The 15,153-nt window shown below is 43.4% G+C and overlaps 1 protein-coding gene across 1 annotated transcript; it reads right to left on the reverse strand.

The window, feature by feature from the left end:
- Positions 1-2,303, reverse strand: OR10V1 (olfactory receptor family 10 subfamily V member 1). Its single transcript, XM_017890764.1, is given in 5 exon segments — positions 1-215; positions 218-349; positions 352-408; positions 411-751; positions 2,254-2,303. Coding segments are annotated over 5 exon segments (795 nt in total).
- Between the last annotated feature and the right edge of the window lie 12,850 nt (positions 2,304-15,153).

Here is a 15,153-nt window from a genome sequence, read left to right on the forward strand (position 1 = left end):
TTAGAGCAGCAGGACCCTCGTCATTGCTCTCTTCAAAGCATCCTTAAGTTCTCTGTTCCTCATGCTGTAGATCAAGGGCTTAAGCACAGGGGTAATGAAGGTGTAAACCACAGATACTACCTGGCCCCTCTCAGGATAGTAGCTAGAGCTGGGACACAAGAAGATGAGGCCTGTACATCCATCCTGGAGGAGAACCACAGTCAGGCAGGAGGAAAGGTGGAGAAGGCCTTATGCCTCCCCTCTGCAGAGTGGATCTTCAGCATGGCAGCCATGATGAAGACATAGCAGAGAGTGATGAGCAGGAAGGGGACGGTGAGAACGGTCATGCTGACCACACACAGAGTGGCTTATGGACCCAGGTGTCTGCACAGGCCAGTCTCATGACAGGGAGGACATCACAGTAGAATTTTCTTTGCTGCTGCATAAAGGGAGTTGGAAGATAAGCATGGTCAGCTGCATGGCTAAGAAGAACCCCAGCAGCAGAGACCCCAGGGCCAGCCGGACACACAATCTCCAGCTCATGATGAGGCCGTAAGGGAGAGGATGACAGATGGCCACAAACCAGTCAAAGGCCATGACAGCCAGCAGGATACAGTCAGCACTTCCCAGGAAGATGAAGAAGAACATCTGGGCTCCACAGCCGGGCAGGGAGATGAAGTTTCTCCCCATGGACAGGATGTTGGCTAGAGTCAAAGGGGCAATGGTGAAAAAGTAGATCTCCAGAGCTGCAAAGTTTGCCAGGAAGAAGTACCTGGAGGCTGGGCATGGTAGCTCATGCCTGTAATCCCAGCATTTTGGGAGGCAGAGGCGGGTGGATCACCTGAGGTCAGGAGTTCAAGACCAGCCCGGTCAACATGGTGAAACCCCATCTCTACTAAAAATACAAAAATTAGCCGGGTGTGGTGGGATGCCCCTGTAATCCCAGCTTCTAGGAAGGCTGAGGCAGGAGAATTGCTTGAACCCAGCAGATGGAGTTGCAGTGAGTCGAGATCAAGCCACTGCACTCCAGCCTGGGTGACAAAGTGAGACCCTGCCTTTAAAAAAACAAAACAAAACAAACAAACAAACAAAAAACACTGCATTATTTTAATGGCTGAATAATATTCCATTGTATGTATATGCTACCTTTTGTTTACCCATTCTTCTGCTCACGGACACTGAACTATTTCCACTTTTTGGCTACTTTGAATAATGCTGCTAGGAATGAACATGGGTGCACAAATACCTCTTTGAGTCAGCACTGAAATTTCAAAAACACTATACCATTCCCAGACCACAAAGCCCTCTACTTGGATCTCTTGCCTGGTTGTCAAGAGTACAGCCTCTAGTCTAGGTTCTAATTCCTGATCTGATTGACCAAGGGTATGACCTTGGACACCTTGTTGAAGCTTTCTGCTGCAACTTCTTTATCTATAAATATAACGGTAGAACACAGCTCAAAAAACTTGTTGTGAGAATAAGTGTATCTGGCTCCCAGTAAGTTCTTCATAAATGTTAGCAATAATCATTAATACTATGAAGTGAACTTCCTAGGAAATGTCTCAGGATGTGCTAGGGAGGCTGAATATTGCCTCCCTGGTTCCCTTTTCCCACCTCATGGGAAACAGGGGATGTAGGGAGAAACTCCACAGCTAGACCACCTGGGTCCCATATTTTGGGGTTTTACCAAAGCGTTTTGTCTATGGATAATTGGTAGCTGACCTTTCTGTGGGGGGAGTGAGGCCTGAGACCCCCTAGTTCACCATTTATTGATGTCACTCATAATGTCTGTTTTGAAGACTTACTTGTTGTTAGTATCATTGGCATATAATGCCACTTCATTAGCTCCAGGAGGTTAAGCTACTGTGAATGTTTCAATTCATTTGTAACTCCACACCAGGAAGTCCCTCACAGGGTTAGGAAATCCCAAAGTCCATAGGGTTCACTGGTCCATTCCCCAGGGTTTAGACCACATAGCAGCCTAATCAGCCCGATCTTCCCTTTACCCTTCCTTGTCTTCTGCCCAGAGAGGCTGATGATCACATCCTTACCTGGAGCTGAGTAGAGCCTGAGGTAGAATCCTCTTCTTACTATCTTGGGAACTGTGGAGTCAAATCTTGGATAAACCACCTTTCACCAAGGGAAGCACACATTTAGATTCTGTTAGTCCTTTCCTGTTGCTGCTTCAAAAGAGAAGGCGGTGGGGCTTTCATTGTAGGTTCACTCTCAATTCTGTCTCCTTCTCATACCATTTCTGGAGAATTCCCTGCCTACTTTGGTTCAGTAAAGCCCCAAGAGGATAACTTAGCTTTCAACTTGACCATCCCCAGTAGGGTTAATGTTTGAACACAAATAGGAATTGTTTAAAGACAAGATAGTCTAAACTGGTTTAATTGCTACTAGACATATATACATATTTGAGACAGAGTCTTGCTCTGTTGCCCAGGCTGGAGTGCAGTGGTGCAATCTCAGCTCACTGCAACTTCCACCTACCGGGTTCAAGCAATTCTCCTGTCTCAGCCTCCCAAGTAGCTGGGACTACAGGTGCACACCATCATGCCCAGCTAACTTTTGTATTTTTAATAGAGATGGGGTTTCACCATATTGGTCAGGCTGGTCTCAAACTCCTCACCTCAGGTGATCCACCCACCTCAGCCTCCCAAAGTGCTGGGATTAAAGGCGTGAGCCACTGTGCCCAGGCTAGACTTACCTAGCTATATTTTAATCATTGCTTAAGTTTTTATTCTCCACATTTAATATAGTTTGGCAAGATAGCCAGTTTTAACTCATCAAAGCAGAGGCCAATTTTGTGCACCTAGACAAATCTCAGAATCGTTAAATTTCAGCCAAGTGTCTCCTGTTAAATGAAGCTTAATTCTGATACACACACTTTCCCCCACCCTCCTCCAAGAAGGAAAAATTATTCCATGCTTCATGCTCTGCACTGGCTTTGTGCCTGCCCCAATTACAGCAGTTATCACTCTGTGATATTATGGGACTTGTTGCTCCACCTCTACCAGGATAGGTCCTCAATGAGAGTAACTAATTCAACTAAGTCTTGCATTGCATTTTCTCGTGTGGTGCTAAGCATATAGCACACATTTAGCATTCACTGATTGCAGAACATTATATCACTGGACATTCCTTCATTCATTCATCTAATGTTGTTCAAGACCATACATACTTTCTATAAATGAAGTGTTTTATGCAAACTGCTGATATTGATACCTGGTCAAGATTGTATAAAATATACAAAATAGGTCAGGGGTGGTGGCTCATACATGCAGTGTCAGCAGTCTCGGAGGCTGGGGCAGAAAGATCACTTGAGCCCAGGAGTTTGAGACCAGCCTGGGCAACATAGCAAGACCTTATCTCTACAAAAAACAAAAAAATTCTTTTAAATTAGCCCGATCTGGTGGTGCACACCTGTAGTCCCAGCTACATGGAAGACTGAGACGAGAGGATCCTCTGAGCCCAGGAGTTTGATGCTGCAGTGAGCTATGATGACATCACTGCACTCCAGCATGGGTGACAGAGTGAGACCCTATCTCTTAATAAATAAATAAATAAATAAAATTTCCAAACTTGCATTATTCATGAACAACCTTCATGATTTATGTTTTATCTCAGTTATTGATATTATTAACAACATTTTCTTAAATTCAACTCACTTTTGTTACATAACATTGTGTATTGTACTGTTTATATACATTTTATCCCTCACTTTTAAATAAATACAAAAGATGTTTAAATCCTTATTCATGTAGAACCTAAAACTTTCACTTCTAATACCAATAGCTCTGAAAACTCTGGAATCATTGTTGAAGAGAAGGACCTGTAAGTCCTTACACCTGTAAGGGTGTGTGTGTGTGTGTGTGTGTGTGTGTGTGTGTGTGTGTGAGAGAGAGAGAGAGAGAGAGAGAGAGAGAGAGAAAGAGAGAGAGAGAGAGAGAGAGGAAGAAGTTTGGCAGGAGTTTTTCAAAGCAGTCTTGAAAAAAAAATACAAAACCTTTCCTTTTCTTCTAGAATCAGACTCCAGGGAGTTTGGAAGAGAAAGTGATGGGATCCCAGGTGACTATGAGGCTATTACTATGATCAATGCATCATTTTCTCCCACATTCCCCATTAATTTGCTGAGAGCCTCTAGCTGACCCCATCACTTCAACCTGAGTCTCCCAAATGCAACCACGAACCCTAGTGGACACAGTTGGCAAGTATGGGCTGTGTCTCTATGGCTTGAAGGGGGGCCCAGCCAAGCTTGCTATTGATAAATGAGGCCTCAGCAAACACCTACATCTCCCCTCTCTAAGAAGAGTAAATATTTACACTCCAGTAAATGTTCTATGCCCCAAAGATCTTTTATTTATTTTTATTTCTATTTATTTATCCATGTATCTACTTATTTTAGAGATGGGGTCTCACTATGTTGCCCAGGCTGGTCTTGAATTCCTGGGCTCAAGCAATCTTCTTGCCTCTGAGTCCTGGACTGCTTCAAATTACAGGTATGAGCCACTGCTAAAAACTAAGAGTGAGGAGTGAATTTCACTTCAAAAAATTATTAAATCATTGGATTTTTACTGTTTTTTTCTTGAAATTTTTTGGTTTCTAGGTCAAACTTACCTGAGTAACAATCAAACCTTAAAATATATCTAAAGGAATTGTGTTCAGTGATGGAAAGATGGACACGAGTCTAACAATTTGCATTTTCAGTTTGCTCACGGGCCAGGTGCCCAACACTTTGGGAGGAGAGATGGGAGGATTGCTTGCATCCAGGAGACCAGCCTGGGTCACATAGTGAGACCCCATCTCTTAAAAAAAAAAAAAAAAAATTAGTCAAGTCTGGTGACATGCACCTATAGTCCCAGCTACTCAGGGGGCTGAAATGGAAGGATCGTTTGAGCTCAGGAGTTAAAGACTGTAGTGAGCTGTGATCACGCCACTGCACTCCAGTCTGAGTGACAGGGCAAGATCCTCAAAAAACCAACCAACCAAACAAACAAACAAAAAACAATTTACTTATGAGTTGACTTCTACAGCCTGGATTCTGTTACAGTAGACTTATTTCATTCAGAGCTAAAGGACAATTCCACCTATTCCCATTTCCTTAAGTCTTTGCTGTTGGTTATTTACATAACCATTTCTCTGAAAGTATTCCCAGAAGATTGTCTTCATTGGGCTAAATTCATAGGTGGTTAAAGAAAGAGTTCTCATGATCAAATGTTTTAGGAAGCTTTAACCCTACAAAGATTGTTTCATTCTGGGACGTCCCAAATGAAGTGCATGTGAGTTTTCAAGAGGAAAACAGTGTTAGTATGCACTCTTCTTCCTCTTAGCCATGGAACTCTTTTTTACCAGTCACTTGAGGAAAGTAGGCACCTGAAAGTAAGCCAGCATTTTAAGAAATGCTGATTTATTCTGTTCTAGAAGAGAAGATGATACAAACTCTTACGGTAACTCCTTTTCAGCAGCATTTGAGAATTCTGATATCTCGTGGCTACTGGAACTTGACACACTTGCCTTCTTAGCTAATAGTCACCTAAATAATGTAAATGCATTTCAGAAAAAAAAGAGAAATGGATTTTGTTTGTAGGAAGCAACAGAATCAAGACCCAAGTCATCTGAGATCAGACTTAGCAATTTACATAGGACTATTAGGTCCACAGTCTCACTTGATGGTACTTTTTTTTTTCTTTTTTCTTTTTTTGGACAGGGTCTGGCTCTGTCGCCCAGGCTGAAGTGCAGTGGAGCGATCTCAGCTCACTGCAAGCTCTGCCTCCCAGGTTCAAGCTATTCTCCTGCCTCAGCCTCCTGAGTAGCTGGGACTACAGGCACCCGCCACCACACCCGGCTAATTTTTTGTATTTTTAGTGGAGGCGGGGTTTCACCGTGTTAGCCAGGATGGTCTCCATCTCCTGACCTCATGATCTGCCCGCCTCTGCCTCTGCCTCCCAAAGTGCTGGGATTACAGGCGTGAGCCACCGCGCCCGGCCTTGATGGTACTTTCAATAGGCCTCACAAGCAGGCTGATTTTAGAGATGAAAAAAGACATTGTGTCTTCACAGCCAGAAAATGGATGCACAGCAACAAAAGGAGAGTTAATAGAATTTACAACAATTCCTGACACTTACATGTCTTTTTTCCCTTAACTTCTGTATGATTCTGTATGACTCATTCAATTTTCTTTTCCAGGTAGAAATAGCTTCTTGATCAATAATATCCAGAAAGAGTCAATATGTTCTGAGCAGCAAGAACTTTGCAATTTCTTCTTTTTTAAAAAAAGCATGCTTGAGTTCCTTCTTCCTCATGCTGCAGATCAAGGGGTTTAGCACAGGAGTGATGCATGTGTAAATCGTAGACACTACCTTGGCCCCTCTCACAAGAGAAGATGGAGCTGGGGCACAAATAGGTGAGGCTTGTTCATTGTGCTGGAGGAGAATTAAACCAGGTGGGAGGAGCAGGTGGGGAAAGCCTTGTACCTTCCCTCTGCAGAGCGGATATCAGGATGGCAGCCACAGTGAAGACGCAGGAGAGTGTGATGAGGAGTTAGGAACAATTAGGACATCGACACTGACCATGTGATTTGTGTTATAATCTAACATTTACAAAGTTTCATTTATATTTTATTTCAATCCTATAAAGATACTACTTTACTTAGTATCTTGGGCAATAGTTAACATTCAGCTTTGCAGATGGCAAAACCACAATGCACAGAGGTGAAATGATTTTTCCAAGTTTGCACAGTTCATCAGTGTCTGATCTGGGATTTTAACCAAGACTTTTGACTTTATATTTAATCTTCCTCCACTAATATGGGTAATCTGCAAAAGAGACTGTGAGTGTCAGAGGGGGCCCTCCTAAAACCGAGTTATGGCCGGCCAGACATTTTTAGTTTAAAAAAAGAAAGTTGGCTGGGCACGGTGGCTCATGCCTGTAATCCCAGCACTTTGGGAGGCCAAGGTGGGAGGACTGCTTGAGGCTAGGAGTTCAAGACCAACCTGGCCAACAAAGTGAGACCCCCATCTCTAAAAGAAAAAAAAAGGAAAGTTTTTTTTTGTTGTTTGTTTAATTACTACCTCTATAAACTAGTTAGCCATTCAGACTATTTCCTTCACATAGTTAATGCCACTAGGATTCATTCCAGTGGCTCAGACCAATGAGTAAATAAAGTTAAATTAGAAAATGGGGACTGGGTGCGGTGGCTTACACCTGTAATCCAACACTTTGGGAGGCCGAGGGGGGCAGATTGCCTGAGGTCAGGAGTAGGAGATCAGCCTGGCCAACATGGTGAAACCCCATCTCTACTAAAAATACAAAAATTAGTCAGGCATGATGGCGGGCACCTGTGGTCCCAGCTACTCAGCAGGCTGAGGCAGGAGAATTGCTTGAACCTGGGAGATGGAGGTTGCAGTGAGCTGAGATCATGCCACTGCACTCCAGCCTGGGCAACAGAGCAGAGTTGCCCAGGACTCCATCTCAAAAAAAAAAAAAAAAAAATACTCCTGCTTGCTTTTGGTGTCCATTTCCATGGAATATCTTTTTCCATCCCTTTACCTTAAATTTATGTGTGTCCTTACGTGTTAGGTGAGTCTCTTCAAGACTGCAGAAATTTGGTTGGTGAATTCTCATCCATTCTGCCATTCTGTATCTTCAAAATGGAGCACTGAGGCCATTTACATTCAATGTTAGTATTGAGATATCAGGTACTACTCTATTCATCATGCTATTTCTTGCCTGAATACCTTGTGTTTTTTCATTGTGTTATTGTTATACAGGTCCTGTGAGATTCATGCTTTAAGGAGATTCCATTTTGGTGTATTCTGAGGATTTGTTCCAAGATTTACAGCTCCTTTTAGCGGTTCTTGTAGTGCTGACTTGGTAGTGGTGAATTCTTTCAGCATTTGTTTGTCTGGAAAATACTTCCTCTTTCCTTCATTTATGAAGCTTACTTTCTCCAGATACAGACTTCTTGGCTGATAATTGTTTTTGTTTTGTTTTGTTTTTTTTGGAGATGGAGTCTCACTCTGTCGCCCAGGCTGGAGTGCAGTGGCCGGATCTCAGCTCACTGCAAGCTCTGCCTCCCAGGTTTATGCCATTCTCCTGCCTCAGCCTCCCGAGTAGCTGGGACTACAGGTGCCCGCCACCTCGCCCAGCTAGTTTTGTATTTTTTAGTAGAGATGGGGTTTCACGGTGTTAGCCAGGATGGTCTCGATCTCCTGACCTCGTGATCCGCCCGTCTCGGCCTCCCAAAGTGCTGGGATTACAGGCTTGAGCCACCACGCCGGGCCGATAATTGTTTTTTTAAGGAGGCTAAAAGTAAGACCCCCAATCCCTTCTAGCTTCTAGAGTTTCTGCTGAGAAATCTGCTGTATCTGATAGGTTTTCCTTTTTAGGTTACCTGATGCTTTTGCCTCACAGCTTTTAAGATTCTTTCCTTCGTCTTGACTTTAGATAAACTGATGACCACGTGCCTAGGCTATGATCTTTTTGTGATGAATTTCCCAGGTGTTCTGTGAGCTTCTTGCATTTGGATGTGTAGACCTCTAGCAAGGCTGGGGAAGGTTTCCTTAATTATTCCCTCAAATATGTTTTCCAAACTTTTAGATTTCTTTTATTTCTCAGTAAAACCAATTATTCTTAGGTTTGGATGTTTAACATAGTCCCAAACTTCTCGGAGACCTTGTTTTTTTTTTTTTTTTTTTTTTTTTTTTTTTTTTTTTGAGACGGAGTCTCGCTCTGTCACCCAGGCTGGAGTGCAGTGGCCGGATCTCAGCTCACTGCAAGCTCCGCCTCCCGGGTTTACGCCATTCTCCTGCCTCAGCCTCCGGAGTAGCTGGGACTACAGGCGCCCGCCACCACGCCCGGCTAGTTTTTTGTATTTTTTAGTAGAGACGGGGTTTCACCGTGTTAGCCAGGATGGTCTCGATCTCCTGACCTCGTGATCCGCCCGCCTCGGCCTCCCAAAGTGCTGGGATTACAGGCTTGAGCCACCGTGCCCGGCCTCATTTTTCATTTTTTAAAATTCTTTTTTCTTTGTCTTTGATAGATTGGGTTAATTCAAAAGCCTTGTCTTCTAGCTCTAAAGTTCTCTATTTCTTTCTTTTTTTTTTTTTTTTTTAGATGGAGTCTTGCTCTGTCAGCCAGCCTGGAGTGCAGCGGTGTGATCTTGGCTCAGCTCACTGCAACCCCCCGCCTCCCGGGTTTAAGCGATTCTCCTGCCTCAGCCTCCCAAGTAGCTGGGATTACAGGCATGCGCCACCACACCCAGCTAATTTTCGTGTTTTTAGTAAAGACGGGGTTTCACCATGTTGGCCAGGCTGGTCTCGAACTCCTGACCTCAGGTGATCTGCCCATCTCAGCCTCCCAAAGTGCTGGGATTACAGGTGTGAGCCACTGCACCAGCCTAAAGTTATTTCCTCTGCTTGTTCTATTGCTGAAACTTTCCAGTACATTTTGCATTTATCTAAGTGTGTCCTTGATTTTCAGAAGTTGTGATTGTCTTTTATGTATGTTATCTATTTCACTGAAGAATTTTCCTTTCATATCCTGAACCATGTACCATGTTTTTGATTTATTTAAATTAGACTTCACTTTTCCCTGCTGCCTCCTAGATTACCTTAATACTTGACCTTCTGAATTCTTTTTCTGGCAATTCAGAGATTTCTTCTTGGTTTGGATCCATTGCTGTTGAGCTGGTATGATCTTTTGGGGGATGTTAAAGAACCTTGTTTTGTCATATTAGCAGAATTGTTTTTCTGGCTCCTTCTCATTTGGGTAGACTATGTCAGAGGGAAGATCTGGGATTCAGGGGCTGCTGTTCAGATTTTTTTGTTCCCCAAGGTCCTCCCTTGATATGATGCTTTCCCCTTCCCCTATAAATGGGGCTTTCTGAAAGCTGATCTATAGTAATTGTTTTTGCTCTTCTGGGACTAGCCACCCAGTGGAGCTACCAGGCTCTGGGCTGGTACTGGGGAGTGTCTGCAGAGTCCTGCGATGGGATCCGTCTTTAGGACTTGCAGCCATGGGTACCAGCACCTGCTCCAGTGGAGGTAGCAGGGGAGTGAAGTGGACTCTGTGAGGGTCCTTGGTTGTTTTTGTTTAGTGCGCTGGTTTTGTGTTGGTTGGCCTCCAGGCTACACCATGGAATACTACTCAGCCATAAAAAGGAATGAATTAATGGCATTCACAGCAACATGGATGGAATTGGAGACTATTATTCTAAGTGAAGTACCTCAGGAATGGAAAACCAAACATCATATATTCTCACTCGTATATGAGAGTTAAGCTATGAGGGCGCAAAAGCATGAGACTGATGCATTGGACTTTTGGGACTCGGGGGAAAGGGTGTGGGGTGGTGAGGGATAAAAGACTACACATTGGGTACGGTGTACACTGCTTAGGTGATGGGTGCACCAAAATCTCAGAAATCACCGCTAAGGAACTTATTCATGTAACCAAACACCACCTATTCCCCAAAAACTTATTGAAATAAAAACATTTTTTAAAGAAATGAAAACCAATCATGTCCAAATCTTGTACACTAAATGTGAAACTTCTTACTCACTATTATTGCAGAATATAGGTGTTCCCGCTCTTGGGGAGAAACTATAACCAGAAATTTTCTCTTTTCCAATTCCTATCAAGATCCTGGTTGAGTAAAACAGTGTTCATGGAGCATTTCTTGAAATACTTGCTGGCTCATCAGGCTCTAAAAGTTTAGGTTTATTCCCTAAAATCAAGTTAGACAATCAAATAGCTGTATCCTTTTACCGATTGTGATGGCCCATTCCAGAACTGCTCAAAGTGCCTTGTATGTCAATGACACACCATTAGCCTACATTGAGAATTAGTGGTTAAGGTCACAGGCTCTGGAGTGAGGCTGAGCCAGCACTTAGTACCTGTATAATCTTGGGAAATTTGCTTACTCTCTGAGCCTCAGTTCTTTATGTGTAAAATGGGAATGATAATTGTACCTACTCCATAAGATTTTGTGGAATCAAGTGAGTTAACATGTTAACTAAGCACCTAAAACAACGTCTGATACATACTTAAATGCCCAATAAAAGACAGCTAGTGTTATTATCATTGTTAATGTGTTTTAATATATGGTATATTCTCCTTTGAAAACTGTAGGAAAAGACCCTTTTACATCGAAAGTTATGCCAGAAAACTTAGATTTCTTCATATACTTGTATGTTATTATATGACTTTAAAATTCTCAAACTTAATTGTGTTTTATTCTTTCTCTTGGCTACTAGGAAGCTCAGATGCTTATAGATGGCCACTCTCTAGACCACAGAGGAGTGCATGCTTTACCTTTCTGCATAGCAATCTTACTACTGTATTTTTTACAATCCTGACAGATTTTTTTCTTTACCTCAATCTTCTTGACCATGTGTTTTTAACTTTTGGATTAGATGTATCTTTAAGCTGCTTCAAATATTTTGTGGAAGGATATTGGGAATAGAATAGATTAAAAATAGAGAAGTAATTTATTAAGTTCAACAAATGCCATTGTTATAGATCAAATATTTATCAAATATTCTCCACATTAGCACCATTAAAAATAATTGTGCTAAGACTATGGTTGATCCTTGTAATCCCCAAAACTCAGGAAGCTGAGGTGGGAGAATCACTTGAGGCCAGGCGCTCAAGCTGTGTGAGCCATGATTATGCCACTGCCCTCCAGCCTGGGTGACAGAGTGAGACCCCGACTCTAAAAAAAAAAACAAAATAAATAAAATGCTTGTATGGCCCTGCACTTCTTAATGTTGTTGCCCAGCCAAGGACGCCAAGAATTCTTGCCACTGGGTTTCCATATTGGTTTTCTTCATTTTTTCCCTTTTTTGTATATTGCAGAATCAGATACAGGATAGAGTGGCTTCTATCATCTATTGCATTGCATTTGCAACATCAAGAAGAGAATGAGGGGCCAGGCATGGTGGCTCACACCTGTAATCCCAGCACTTTGGGATGCCATGGTGGGCGGATCATTCGAGGTCACTAGTTTGAGACCAGCCTGATCAACATGGTGAAACCCCATCTCTACTAAAAATGCAAAAAAAAAAAAAATTAGCCATGTGTGGTGGCGCACGCCTGTAGTCCCCACTACTTGGGAGGCTGAGGCAGGAGAATCACTTGAATTCAGGAGGCAGAGGTTGTAATGAGTCAAGATTGCACCACTGCATTCCAGCCTGGGTGACAGAGGGAGACTCCATATTGAAAGAAAAAAAAAAAAAAAAAGCAGAAGACAATGAGATTTTTTTTTTATCTTATTAAGGAAGGTATCTTGAAAATATCTTTCCCTACTCCTAATCTTCCATTTGAGCCTCTCCACCAATCTCCGTAACAACCCTGCTCATTGTCTATTGTGGTTTTGGCATTCCCCTGGAAGGATTCCAGGACCCAACAGACTGCCATAAGAAGCAGCTGACTCTACTACATATTTTGGGAAGGGCTGATATGACCTTCAGGAAGGTGGGACTTAAACAACTCAGTGAGAGCTATTCGGTTGCAAGTGAGTAAGGACCTTAAAGATACACACACACACACACACACACACACACACACACAGAGCTTATTGTGTACTTTCCTGTTATATTTTTGCATACCCATTATCTCATTTGACTATCATCCCAATCCTTTGAGGTAGGAAAGCTGTCATTATTATTATCCTCTTTTTAAGCTGTCATTATTATTATCCTCTAATCTTTTAAAGGAAAGATTAGAGCTCAAATTTGTGCCCTGGACCCTAAGGCTAAGCACTTACTATGTGCCCAGCACTGTGCCAGAAAATACAGAGAAAAAGTAAGCCATGTCTTCTGATCCAAGGGGCCTTATAGGCGTATTATAGAGGCAATACCAAAACCTATGAAACTCAGTTTATAGAAAGAAGTATGAATTAATGAAAAGAGAAAGATCACCAGCAGATAAAGTTGCCAGACAGATTTTCTTGAAGCAGTGGAACTTGAGCAGGCCTTAAAAGACAAAGGGTCAAAAAGACATATGGATATGTAAATCCATTGGGTCTGCAATGCTTTCAGGGATGTGGGCCCTCAAAACAGGAGACAGGAAGGCATCCACTCTACCACCTGCTCCCACCATGCATCCATTCATTCATTCTTTTTTTGTTTGTTTGTTTGAGACAGAGTCTCGCTCTATCGCCCAGGCTGGAGTGCAGTGGTGCAATCTCAGCTCACTGCAAGCTCTGCCTCCCAGGTTCAGGCCATTCGCCTGCCTCAGCCTCCCGAGTAGCTGGGACTACAGGCACCCGCCACCAGGCCTGGCTAATTTTTTTGTATTTTTAGTAGAGATGGGGTTTCACCATGTTAGCCAGGATGGTCTTGATCTCCTGACATCGTGATCCGCCTGCCTCAGCCTCCCACAGTACTGGGATTACAGGCGTGAGCCACCATGCCTGGCCACATTCATTCTTTTATTCGTTGACCTTCCTGTGCCAGTCCTTATTCTAAGCCCTATGGTGGAAGAGGAGTTTGGTGGAGGTGGTACTATCAGAGGTGTTTGAATCAGAGCAACACCATCTTGAATAGGGGCTGGGTAAAATAAGGCTGAGACCTACTGGGCTGCATTCCTAGAAGGTTAAGCATTCTAAGACACAGGCTGTGATAGGAGGTCAGCACAAGTTACAGGTCACAAAGACTTTGCTGATAAAACAGCATATGGTAAAGAAGTCAGCCAAATCCCACCAAAACTAAAATGGCAATGCAATGAAAGTGACTTCTGGTCATTCTCACTGCTCATTATACACTAGTTATAATGCATTAGCATGCTAGAGGACACTCCTACTGTTCCCACACCAAACTGAGGGTTGAGCTGCTATTTCTCGTGGCCCAATAATGAGATGCAGATAAACAGGGAGGAAGAGAGTTTTCATTTCTGTAACCGGAGAAGGGAGAAGGCCTGGAAATTATTACCAGATCAACTCAAAATTATAGTTTTCCAGAGCTTATATACCTTCTAAGCTGTATGTCTATATGTAAGTGTGCATTCCTGTAAAGACACAAGTGATTAACTTTTTTTTTTGAGACGGAGTTTCACTCTTGTTGCCCAGGCTGGAATGCAATGGCACAATCTCAACTCACGGCAACCTCCACCTCCCGGGTTCAAGCAATTCTCCTGCCTCAGCCTCCCAAGTAGCTGGGATTACAGGCACCCACCACCACACCCAGCTAATTTTGTACTTTTAGTAGAGACAGGGTTTCTCCATGTTGGTCAGGTTGGTCTTAAACTCCCGACCTCAGGTGACCTGCCCGCCTCAGCCTCCCAAAGTGCTGGGATTACAGGCATGAGCCACCACACCTGGCCAACTTCTTTTAATCTGTAACTAAGATCTGAGCCTGAAGACCTTTTTCTGGAGCCTCAGTCAGTTTATTTACTCTAAATGGGTCTAGGTGCTGGGGTGATTACCCTTATCATGTCTCCTGCTAAATTGTAAAGGTCTGGGGAGTTCCTTTAGACCCCAGTAAACTTGTTTGTGGAGGCCTGGGGAGTTTCTTCAGACCCCCAATAAAACTTGGTTAATCCTAAAAGGGTCCTGTTAAGAATTCCTTCATTACCCTGCCATGCTTCAAGGCCCAGGAAAAGCCAAGGCAAAACTCTTGGTGGGCTCTTTGTTACATTCCAGCCTTTGTATAAGGGCACTGGCTCGATCAGCTTTTAATGTTTAACCTAGCTACTCAGTCAGTGCTGGGACAGTTGTAATGGAGGCCTGCATTAGTGAGACCTGGCCTGCCATAATACCAGCGCCATGGCAGTTTACAAATGCCACGGCAATGTCAGGAAGTTACCCTATATGGTCTAATAAGGGGAGGAATCCTCAGTTCTGGGAATCGCCCACCCCTTTCCCAGAAAAGTTATGAATAATTCACTCCTTGTTTAGCATACAATCAAGAAATAACCATAAAAATAGCCAACGAGGCCGGGCGCGGTGGCTCAGCCTGTAATCCCAGCACTTTGGGAGGCTGAGACGGGCGGATCACAAGGTCAGGAGATCGAGACCATCCTGGCTAACACGGTAAAACCCCGTCTCTACCAAAAAATACAAAAAACTAGCCAGGCGAGGTGGCGGACGCCTGTAGTCCCAGCTACTTGGGAGGCTGAGGCAGGAGAATGGCGTAAACCCGGGAGGTGGAGCTTGTAGTGAGCTGAGATCCGGCC

Source organism: Rhinopithecus bieti, unplaced genomic scaffold, assembly GCF_001698545.2.
Source record: "Rhinopithecus bieti isolate Rb0 unplaced genomic scaffold, ASM169854v2 scaffold_19722, whole genome shotgun sequence".
Classification (NCBI taxonomy): domain Eukaryota; kingdom Metazoa; phylum Chordata; class Mammalia; order Primates; family Cercopithecidae; genus Rhinopithecus; species Rhinopithecus bieti.